Consider the following 12,472-nt stretch of genomic DNA (forward strand, 5'->3'; position numbering starts at 1 on the left):
GACATGACACATCAGCTCAATGTGCTGAAAAAGCCGTTGCCCTTTTAAGATGTTTGTTATTGGCAAAAATGAATACATAAACTAGCTCTCAAATGGCGAACAGAGGTGACTCAGCCCCACATTGGTGTGTACTAACAAACATCAAGCCTGCAGATTCAGCTGAGTGACAACAACGTTGTCGCTTAGAGTTGCAAGGTCTGTGACGTTGGCTTGCCTCTACACAGTAGTAGCCTCTAACAGCAGCAGATTAACTTCATTCGGTCTCACATGACATCAACCTGCAACAAAGACACATCCATCTTGGCTTTAAATGGTATACGTGCAAAGGCCTCATGTGATGCAAACAGAAAAATTTGACGTTATTGTAGTTTCCCTTCAAGGTTACCTGTTATCTCGGCTCGTTACTTTAGATCTCCTGAGGCCAGCATACCTCCACAGAAAGGGAAGAGCAAAGTGATAAAGAAAACTTGGATATAAGACAGGCAGACAGGAAGAGAAAAAACTGAAAGACAGAGAGAAAGCGACATGGATGAGTGCTCCTTTGAGAACATCAGCAGGCTCATGGCACTCAGACAAACCTTTCTCCTCCCTCCTCGTGGAGGACACATCTCTGTAGATGAAAGCAGGAACCTCTTTGAGGTGGCACCCTGGCATTATCCCTGCATCCTCCATCAAGTAATTGAAAAACCTGAGAGTAAGGTAGGGGGCATGTGGTAAGGGGCTTGTGGCAGTGGGTGGGTTGGGAGGGTTGAGTCATCCTTACAAGTTTTTGACTTAAAAAAAAAAGACAAGAAGACAGCTCAATGACGTAGATGCTTAAAAACATTCAATCACCTGTATAGAATATACGGAGCATAAGAGACACCTTGTGTGATTTTAGAGTTTCTTGCAAGGCAGAGTGATGGAGAACATGTCAATTCAGGTAAATCTTGAAAAAATATTCTAATATACAATGTCCAGAGTACCCAGTACTTTGTACATACTGCAAATGAAGTTGCTTCCGTTATACAGTGGGTAGAAAATATGTCATGATGGCTGAAAGTGTCAGAAAAATCACCCTAAATATGAAACTTAGCTGGAAACTGCTGCACTGTCTTACAGAATGAAGATGAAAATACATTTCTCCACACAACTGCTAGTAAAACATCATATTTGGATACTAGGATGTGTTGTGTGTAAGAGAACCCAAGAGAAGGAGAAAATTGTATTTTATGCATTAAAGTGCATTTGGAAGGATTGAATATAGGCCGGTCCCAAATACACTCAGTGGATCAAAGTAATCTCTGTCAAATCAGTGTCACTGCTCTCTGCATGCTGTTTAATCCCCCTTGGCATGGCTTTTAATATGTTGTAGCGAAAATGTTTTATCTACGTTTCAGATTAATAGACAACAGATACAGAGTGGAAAATATCACATTTAACAGCAAATGTTTTTATGACTTTGAATATTCATCTAAACTTCTGAAAAGTCTTGCTTTGGTTCATGATGTTTACTTTTAAGTTGATAATGAAATAAGTGAAGAATAAAAAACACTGTATTTGTTAGAGAGTCTTTCACGTTTTAAGTCTTTTTCTTAACTAGTAAATTTGTTTATATAATACTGGGCCCTGTCATCTTCATCGTTTCTCCTCCTTAAAGTTTCGCCCTCTTGTCCCTCTGTATCCCCATTCGTTTTCCTCCCTCACCCCCTGCGGTTTCCCACTGGATGAAACAGAACATGGTTTCTCATTATCGGTCAGACTCCTCCCTCCCTTTGACGGGTGCTGTTTCTCCTCCCCTCCCTCTTGTGTGGAGAGCTCGGCAGTGAGCGTTAATCCTGGATTGCGCTGCCCTGCCGTCTGCATCCCGTTGTTGCTGGGAGAGCATGGCACGGCTCCAGGACCCCTGCGCTCACACAGGAGAGAAGTGAACGAGTAACAGAGAGAGAAAGAAACAAGAGAGGGAGAAGGGAAAGAGGTGCAGTTGGACTGTTTCACGACTGTCACAGCTGCTTGAGCACTGCACTGCACAGAGAGTTACTGAGTTTGACTCACACACACTCTCACAGTACAAGGGAGGAAAGAGAAGGATGGCAGGCGGTTTGTCGCAGCTGTGGGTGCAAATGTGAATGAGGAAATCTCTGTGATATTCTGGGTTTCACCACGTCGCAACCCTATCTCCTCTGTGTTGCGTCCAACAGGGATTAAACTTTTTTAAAAGATAATTTGCCATCTGTTGTTGTCTCATCTGGAACTCTTTCTGAAATGGAGTCCCCCACTAAAGAAATCGAGGAGTTTGAAAGTACGGCCCTGAAGTACCTCCAGCCGGAACAGATAGAGAAGATTTGGCTTAGGCTCCGGGGATTGTGAGTATAACCACTTTACTCTTTTCAACAAGTGTGTGACATAAAGTGAGTGTGTATGTTCAGTGAGTATGTTCATACTCAATCTTTTGATCTATGCTTTTAGAATTCATTTTGATATAATCTGCAGGAGTCTGATAACAGATATAGAAAGGATCATTGTTGTCATGCTGTTCAAGTTTCAGTTGCATGGTGGACATGTCAGTGTATAGGAGAGAGGAGGGAACACTGTTAGATTACCTGATAGAAAATGAACTAATGTCTAAATATGTGACAAGAACCCATAAAGATGCTGGAACTGCTCCAGCTAACAGATATATTTGAAGATTGCATAGCCTTAAAATATTTCTAAATGGCTTGTTTCCTTCAATTGAGATTCCGAAAGAAAAGGAAAGCCCACCATGGTTGAAGAATGTTCACACTTCAGCACAGATAATTTATTGATTCAAGTAAATTCAAGTCTTTAAACTCCTGCACACAATTTGTGTTATTTTCCTTCATACAGTATGTCTACTTCCTTTTTATATTTGATCTGATATGCAGCCGTGTCATTTGTTCCATAAATAATCCAAAAACCTCCATGAGCATCACATTTCTCATTTCTGCAAATTTCTTTAGCTCATATCTTTAGAGACACTCTTTTTAAGGGAACCATTTACACTTTTCTAAACTTCCATATGAAGATAACATAAAAGGCTCTCATATTTTCACACAAGTCCTCAAACCGAGATGAATAGAACCCATCTACACAAATTACTCCTGGTCATTTATGTATTTCCAAATGATCACAGAAAATCATCATTCCTTCCAGTCTGCAGTTTGCTGAATACCATACATGCAACCAAGGGTTCTGTTTGTTAAATCTTCTGTGGACCAATGAGGCTGAATAGTCGGAACATCCGTCTCTGAAGTGAGCACATAGATAAAGTTGTCTCTTGTAGCAAGATGTGACCGTAAGTCATTCATCCAAAGAGTGATTAAAGCAGAATAAAGTGACTCTTTTCGAATGACCAAGTTAGAATCCTGACCTTAATCCAATAGAAGGGTTATGGAAGGGCCTGAAGCCAACAGTTCATGTAAGGAAACCTGCTAATATCTCAGAGATGAAGGTGCTCTGTGTGAGCTAAATTTCCTCCTCAACAGTTCCAGAAATGTCTAGTTGCAGTAAGTGACTGCATAAGGCAGTCACATGAGATAGCAAAGTTTCTCTTATTTAGCCGCTCACGCATTTGTAATCGCGGATCATTTCCCGAATAAATAAATAATCAAGCATATTATGTTTCTGTCATTTGTTTAATTGAGTTCCCTTTGTCCACTTTTAGGACTGATGTAAATGTTTTTAATCAAATTCGTACTGAAACTCTGAAAAAATGTAAATTCAAAAAATTCCAAGCACTCCTGTAATACCTGAGAACATTCAATGACCAATCAGCAGTGTTATAACCTTTCTCCTGACACATGTAAGTTGAAGAGTGACTTCTTTTATTATCCATTTTCCATTTTCATCATTCTTACACAGCAGGGGGAGGAGTCCGCACTGTTGCTAGGAGGGTTGGATTATGGTAGAAAATTCTTTAATGTTGTTATGGGAGGTCTGAATGAAATGCAGCTTCCTTCTTCACCGCAGACGACAACTCAGTGAATTAACATGGGCAGAACTGACATGATTTTTTTTTTTTTGCATTACTCCCCTTAGTTTATGACTTTCATACTATGATGTATATCTTAATGTTGTAGAATTTTCCTCAGTCTTTCATTAGCCTATGTTTATCTCTGTCTTGTCCACCATCATCCACTGTCACATTTTATTTCCTCGGATGATGTCATTGTCTCTTCAATTTGGTCACCATAATATCAATCTGTCTTTTTGGAAATTGATGAATAGTGAGTCAGATGACTGTTACGGGAGCTTTTTTAAATTTATTTATTTATTTTTAAATAAGAGATATGCTTTAGTTTGCTGGTTGCTCAGAGGGCTTCTGTTGCATGTCAGAGATCACATCAGTCCTTAATCTCACAAAGAGCCTCTGTGTTAAAGAAGGCAGCCTCCACACATGATGTGACACTCTGCATGTTGTGTGTTCAACAGGAAGACATCAACATTATGCAGTGTGTATGGGTGTTGAGATGGGAGAAAGTTTATCTATATGTGATAATGTTGATGATAGAGATTGGATGTGTGTTTGAAGAGTGTATATGACGGCTTGGTTATGTGCTGCCAGCTTAACCTTGGAGATTTGTTTGGCAGCTGTATGATTTGTGCGCGAGTGTGGCTATCACAACACAATCTCTGGCATAGTGTGCTCCAGAGAGTACACCAATCATTCATAGACAGGTAGAGCATTTAATTTGGAGAGTTCTCTCTTTTGCTCAACCTTGAAGTGAAGCAGTCTGGTGGCATTGTTCATGAACAATGTGTTTGTCTTTCATTACTTCTCATGAAAAATATTCCCATTCACAGCTTCTTTCCATAATGGAATTTGTTGAATTATTGCATTAATTGATCATCTGTTCACAACAGAGAGCATGCTTAAGGTTAGAGCACTGTGGAGTCTTTACAAATCTGTCTGATGGATAAAGAACCTACTCAGTTAAATGAAAAGAAAGTCAACAGTTGTGGAAAGTTATGTACAATGCAAGTACATCAGCTGAACTGAACTATATTCCAGAACAAGTTTGAGACACTCTTTAATCTGACTTTTTTTTTTCATTGCCACTTTTTATTCATCTAAAAACAATAAGTAACTGATGATGTGAGATTTGTTGTTGTAGATTTTTTATTTATAACAAATATTTCATAAACAGTGTTTACAGAACAGACAGGATTCCTACACAGAGTTGAAAAGTATGGAAAGGTATGGAATTTATTTTCAGTATTTTTTAGGTCTAGATAAAGATGGAAAAAAGACAGTGGGGAAAAACTATTTGTGTTTGACTATTTTTCCTTATTCTGTTTTCTAAAGGGGCGAAAAAGAGAATTATAAAGATTAAATTGATCTGAAAACCAGATTGCTTTTGACATAAATTATTCCCAGTATATAAGATGGACGCAGTCATTTAATATTTATTTGGATTGTCTGTTTTAAAGCATTGACTTTAGTAATTTTGCCATCATCATATTGGTTTTTGACACTGCATGTTTTGAGTTTCTGAGAATCCAGAGGCACCATAGACATCTGTGGGATAGGTAAAGTTTTGGTTCAGTCAAAACATCCCCACTACCACACGTGAGTTTGAAATGTTGTGCATTTAAGACATACAAGAGGTACTTTTTAAGATTAATGTACTGATAATTTACTATCTGTTAGCAAGCTGTCATTGACAATTAAAACCAGCCCTAAAGCATACACAACTTCACTGTCTATTTTGCATTAATTGGGCCCATATTTTTACAAAATTAACCTCATGTTGTGTTTCAGAAGATGTGAAACTAGTGAATAAGATCATAAACTTAGTAAGAAAATAGGTAACTTGAATGGACAGCTTGAAAGTCAACAGAACCCCATCTTCTAGAAAAAAATAGAGGTGCGACCCTTAGGTTCCCAATATCAGATGCCCTCATCTCCCTGACAACGCTTTCAGATCCTGTCCATGAAAATCAGATACAGAAACGGTGACAAGGGGCAGCCCTGGCAAAGACCGACATGTAAACAACTTTGATGAAGAATGCGGGGACAACACTTGCTTTGGTCATACAAGGACCGAATATCTTGCAAAAGCAACCTTGGATGGGACCTGCCTTCCCTTTGAGTCGTCAAAGGGTTCGCCAGAACATCCTTGAAGCCAACCGAAAGTCATTCTCAATGTCCTCACGGATTTCCTCAAATTCCTGCATTTTAGCTCCAGCAACCACCAACACTGCAGCCCTTTAGCCACTCGATACCTGTTAGCAGCTTCAGGTGACCGGGGTTGGAGGACCTGTTGAGTAGGCATCAGGTTATTTGGATTATAGATTATATAGCATGAAATAGTGAAAACATTAGAAAATGCTGTTTGTTTAATAAACACAGCAATCGAGATGCAGTCTATGACAGTAAATCTGTTAAGTTATTCAGTTGTTTACCCAAGTCTGCTCCCTTTTTTTACAGCCAACTTTAGTCATTTTGGTTATATATGATATTAAAAAAAAGGGTCATACCTAATGAAAAATTAAAAAGGTGTAACACTCACATAGCTTATTTAAATACATTTCCTTGAATGCCTTTACTTGAAGGACATAGTCCAGATATCCAGATATTCACTTGTAATGGATTGACTACATTATAGTATTATACTTTTTACTTGAGTAAAGGATCTCAATATGTCTCCCACCACAGTACAAGAAAACAAAGTTAATGTTAGTCCTCTAGCCAGTAATTTGAAAAGGAAATACTGCTCATTTCAAGGTTATATTACCCTTATGATGTACAATTTAACTGTGACCCTTGTACTGTATGATGATTCGTGGAATTCTCTGAGCAGTTTCAACCAGTGTCCTCACTGTGCCGAGGACACTGAATGCAAGGAGAAGATCTCTATTGATGACCCCCAAAGCAAGCTCAGTAAAGGAGCAAAAGATTGGACAAAGATTAGGAGGAGAGGAGAGCAGTGAAGAAGGTATTAATACCTCTGTTTCTCTGTTACTTTCCAGTATCCCCACACTCACCTACCCCTTGTACTATTCGTACACTAATCTTAAAATTCATCCTTCCTTCCCTTTTGTTTTCTGTCTCCAAATAAGACAACCATCTGACTGCGACACTTCATCTAGTTTTAATTTGAATTGCTTGATGGGCCGCAGATGATTGATTTATTCTCCTTTTTCACCACAGGGGAGCTCTTAACATTTCTCTTTGGGGGACAGCCTCCTTAAGCTTGCAGTTTTACTCTGTGCTTTAAAAGGTTGATACAGAAAATGACTGAGAAACAAATCAAGTTAAGTGCTGTGACTTCTACCTGACTTGAATTTAAATCCCGTCTCCAGTCCGTAGAACAGTTGTGGATACAACCCCCTCAACTCCCCAATCCCCCACCCACCTCCTCCTCACTTTACTGAGTACCTTAAATATGCACGTAAGGGTGTATGTAGGAACTAAGCTTTTAGAGCTACACTGTTATCACTTCGGGGATGTGTGGGCGTGTTTTAGGCCAAATGTTAGGGTAAGTGATAGTACTTTAGGTGTGTTAATGTGAGGTTGTGTAGGTTTCACAGTGTGTGAGCGTGTGTTTAGTGGTAAAGTCAGTTTGATGTCAGGAGGTGGAGTGCTGTGTATGCTAGTGTGTGCATATGTTATTTGCATATCATCATGCCTTTTAAACCCCTCACCTGCATGACTGAATATAAGCATTTGTCTTTTCAGAATTCACTGTTTGAATTCAACTTAGTAATATGACAACTGTAGAATGGGAGGAAACAAACCATTTAAATGTTCTTATGTATTTGCAAATAACTGCTTTAATTTCAAACTGGTAATCCATCAGAACTCTCTTTTACATATCTCTCTAATCTTATCCTAAATCGCTTTCATTTCGTGAGGTTTTCTTGTGAAATTGTTCATAGTTGGATCCACTGAACCTTTGCTAAATTGTTCTTTTAATCTCAGTAAAAGCCTAAATTGCACAATAAGGTGTAGGTTTGTGAGATTTTGATTGCTCTATTCGTGCCACAAGCTGTGCTCATTTGCAAAGCTTTCATTAAATAGGTAAGCCATGTTGTTGATGCAATACTAATTTAGTTAGAAAGTTTACTGGTTTATTCTGACCCTGCTTTTGTTCTTCAATCATGCAGATTAAGAGATTTAATGCCTCAGTCAAACGGGTTTTATTTTTTTCACCATGAGAAAAAGGCAGACTTTCTGCACTGAAGTTAAACTACAGGACAGGAGCACTTTTCTTGGCAATGATTTGTTCCTTCAGGGTAAAGTATGACAAAGTTAGTCACTAAAACAAATTTTCATGTTTTAGTCTGAATTAGGTAATATAGGTGGTTCGTGCATGACCCTGATGTTTGTTTGTCAGTATCCTCACATGTTTGTTTTTTCTGACAGGCGCAAATACAAGAAGACGTCCCAGAGGTAAGACTTGCAGCTGGGACTCTGGACCTCCTCCTTTTCCAGCTTTTTCCTCTCATTTCTCCTTCTTGTTCATACCCAAGCCTCATCTTCTGTCCTTGTCCTTGATTCTTGATATTCTACCTTTGCTACATCACTGGACCTTGTGGACCTCCTGCAGTTTTGTTTTCTTTCATCATTCTTCACAGTTACGTTTCCTGGAAAGCACTTTGAAAGTCTGTTTAAGTGCAATTTCAATAAAAATAGATTATTGTCATCAACTGTACCCATCTAATTCCATTCCTGAGATCCACATATCATATCTGCAAAAAGAAAAACATGCTGTCATACTCATTTGAATTCAAAAATACTCTTTTCACTCTCCCTTTCTCTAATGTGTTGATTCAAGGGTCAGCCTTGTTGTCATTACCAGCTAAATAACACCGTAATGAATAGAAATTATGGTGAAACAATTTACTGTAAACAACATACAGCACAGAAAAGCCTGACAAATAACTCCAGTGAACTTGTTATCGTCCTTAATTATGAAACTTTCATTTGTTTTGTTCTGTTGGAGATACTCTGGGGAAATCAGGTCCCCGTTAAGTGGGAACTTGGAATTCATTTATTTACAAGGGTGAAAGCAGGAATTAATTAATGTCATTGAACATAGTCATGTGTAAAGGAAACATCTTTCAGGTTGACGTATCAGTACATGATTTAAAAAAATCACTTGGTTTTTACAAGGTCTTAAAATGAGGTAAATACAACCTCAATTTAACAACTACAAATGACATATATTAGTGTTGTTATAATCATTGTTTGTTGTTATTATTATTGTTATTATTCATTTAGTAAGAGCTAAGCTACGACGCAGAAGCAGTGTGTTGATTTATGAGCTTGTAGAACCACCTCTATAACATGAGGTAATTGTTTTCTGCAGAATATTATCACTCCTTTTTTTTCATTGTTGTGGAGGAATTTTGGATGACAGTTGACTGTCACCAAAAACTGAATTAGGTTTATCTTTTTATTTTCTCAACTTGTAAAATACTTTTACGTGATTAGAAGTTTAAGACCTCTGGCAGAAAGTTTCAGGTGATGCTTAACTTGAATGTGTGCAGCTAAATTTGAAGTTTCAGCCTCATCGTGGTTAGTAGAACGTGTTAGTTGGTCTCCTGGCACTCTCCAACTTTGCATCAAAAGGTTGCCTCTTGGTTTCCAAGGTTTTCGATAACAACTATATTCTTTGTTGCAAAGAAATATATTCAACCAAGGCACCTATTTGTAAGAATCATTAGTCATCATCAGTAACAATCATTTTTTTTTCTTTCTCTTTGATATTTTACCTGCAAAAAACTACAGAAAGTCACCAGGCGTATTACTAATATGCTTCCTTCTTAACACTACAGACTGTTAAATCCTAGCATACACGACTCCTTTTTGCACAAGCAAAATCCATGTTTCATGTAAAGAATGCATTGGCACGAATAGGAAAACTGTTACTACTCCACAGAATGGAGAACACTACACAAAATGTGTTGATGAAAACATCTCTAAAACGGTTTCATGGCATTTTCGTGCAAACTGTGGGATTGCCGTACAGTTAGAGTAACTGAACTGAATGCTGCTCATGCACTTATTGACACAGTGTGCGATCGTTCAGAGCGCTATAGAAGCAGCTGTTGGAAACTCATTCGCTTTCCCTGTCACTGTCTCTCTATGTCTCTCGCTCTCTCTGCTGGGTGGATGAGTTCCTGTGTGGAGGAGCCAGGTGATTGACAGCTCCATATGTGTCTGTGTAATTACGGCCGGGCTAATTGGCAGAGAGGAACACTGGGACATTGTCATTACTGACACACCAGGACAACCCCTCACACATGCAGATGGAGGGAGAGATGGCCCTCTTCACAGAGGGAGGCATGGAGCAATAGGAGAGGAGTATTAGTCAGAGTGTATACTTGTGTTTGTGTAGAGAGGGGGTTAAAAGGGATGGAAGAAAGGCTGTAAAACAGCAAGATAGTCCGTGTGGGATTGTATATTCTATGTGAAACCGGTGGTGGTAATAGGACATAGTTTGTTTTTATCTAAGTTATAAGTTATTTATGGTTCACATGGTCTCTCTTGTGTTTTGCTCTTCTTTTTCAACTACTGACAGGTTGTTAAGCTCCACCTCCCTTAGCTACTGTTGCTACGACTGTCAGGTTCACCCTCCGAGCACAACATATGTGTAGTTGACAATGTTAACAATGATATATTACCATTTTAATTTTCTTTGCAATTTTCTGAAAAGTCAGTTTGAGTCAGATAGGTTAAAGAATAGGTTTTAAAGATTGGATAGGTTTGTTTGCTCTGCTTTTATTGGCTGCACCTAGCCTGCTGGGTTAGCCAACATTAGATCTTTGAATCCTTTGAATATGCTGCTTTTGGCTTTTACATTTATGAATACACTGATATCTATGTGCTTTTTTGGTTATTAATTTTTACCTTAAGGACTGTATTATACCGTCATGGAGGTATCTGTCCATGGTGCGCTTAGCGCGCCCGAGATGGCTTTTTCCCTTTTTCTTTTTGCTCATCACTGGACGGATATGCTGTGCTCTAAGAAGCTAACAACATATAATCTCTGGATATGATGCTATGCTTTGATAGGATGCTGATTGATTGAAAGTTAGCTACAGCTGGCAAGAACCAGGAGCGCGAAACAACAATTAATTTCCTAACAAAGAGGACAAAGTGCCGTAAGTAGAGCAATCAATGTTCAGCTCTTTAAGGCAGTCCAACTTTCCACCACTTAAAGTGTCCATCGTAGTAGATTTGTTTAGCCTTCGTATTATATTTACAATGGCAAAAAATGATGCGATCACTTTTTCCATGTTTTCTTGTTTTACATTATTGCTTGCATGCATTGCATCAATAGAAAACGTCTCTTTTAAATACTGCACCTTGCACACTGCCAAAGCCTCTTTGCTAATTAAACAAAGTGTCACTATAAAATGCGTTACCATCTTGACAAATCTGTGTGAAGACTTGTGCTTCCTAATGTGCTGGAAAGTTGTTTGAATGTATTCATTTTTCATAACGAAAAAATAACACTTTTTTTTTGTTAACCAAACAGGCATTAATCACCAACTTACTGTGATTTTTTTTTTTTTCAAGTAGAGCACAAATGCATTTTATTTTTATCTCCTGACCACCTCGGCGCTGCTCTAAATTAAACAGGCTTTTACTCAAGTCTGTAAATATGCTTCAGTGGTCACTTCGTGTTGTCAGCTCCTCTGTTCGAGTCAAGCCTCCAACCATAAATAGCCTTATGTAGTCAGCCCAGTTGCTAACTCTATTGAGTGTATATTTATACAGGATGTTTTAGGCTCATTTCTCTCTCCCAGAGCTGCTGTGTTTGTTCAGATTTCAGCTATGGAATATTTGATCCAGATTTTCTAACACTTTGAGCAGTGTTTCTAACTGTGACTGAAGTATTTAGCTGCAGTGTCTACGTTTGTGTCAATAATTGCGTTTGCACTCTTTACTTTCCCCTGCGTTTCTGGTGTCCCCGAACCTTATTGCTGAGCAAAGCTTTTGGTCCTCTCAACTTAAGATAAATCCATGTCAAGTCACAGGTTCTTAAGGACTTAGAGAGAAGTGACACATACTTTAATGTCACAAGTTTAACTCAGGTTAGGACACAAATACAGGACTATAGATAGAGGCGAAGACTGGCAGTTGGTTTTTGAAGCTTTGAAAAGAAAGACTGAGAGTGCTTACTTACTGACAGACTAACCAAAAAGAACAACAGAACATGAAAAAACAATGACAAACAACAAAGAACAAAGGAAAACCTGCAGTATATGTACAGAGGGAGTGGTTTGAAAATGAGCGGCAGGTGAGGCAATTGGCAAGGAAAACCAGGTGTGACACAGAAAGTGTAAAACCAATGGAAGTGAGCAAAACAACAGGATCCTCCAAAATAAAACAGGAAATGACGAGACATTGACAACAAGGAAAATCCCAATAGCCACACAAAATCCCATTAACCATAACAACTTCGGTGAAAGCTTTGTTCAAAAGCTTTGTCCTTTCCAGTTCTTTTTCCTATTATTC

General features: G+C 38.6%; 1 protein-coding gene across 6 annotated transcripts in view; it reads left to right on the forward strand.

The window, feature by feature from the left end:
- Positions 1-12,472, forward strand: part of pde1cb (phosphodiesterase 1C, calmodulin-dependent b) — a 78,655-nt gene that overhangs the window by 10,563 nt on the left and 55,620 nt on the right. The window contains exons 1-2 of one of the 6 annotated variants that reach the window (XM_072364239.1): positions 1,798-2,345; positions 8,369-8,395. The exons of 1 other annotated variant lie outside the window; for it this stretch is intronic. In XM_072364239.1, the coding sequence (XP_072220340.1) occupies positions 2,245-2,345; positions 8,369-8,395 (128 nt within the window). In that variant the 5' untranslated portion in view covers positions 1,798-2,244. Of the gene's footprint in view, positions 1-1,797; positions 2,346-8,368; positions 8,396-12,472 lie in introns of those variants that run through there. 4 more of the 6 variants (XM_072364238.1, XM_072364234.1, XM_072364235.1 and 1 more) reach the window with 4 other exon arrangements.

This window comes from Leuresthes tenuis, unplaced genomic scaffold (assembly GCF_036924035.1).
Source record: "Leuresthes tenuis unplaced genomic scaffold, fLeuTen1.0.hap1 SCAF_14, whole genome shotgun sequence".
NCBI lineage: Eukaryota > Metazoa > Chordata > Actinopteri > Atheriniformes > Atherinopsidae > Leuresthes > Leuresthes tenuis.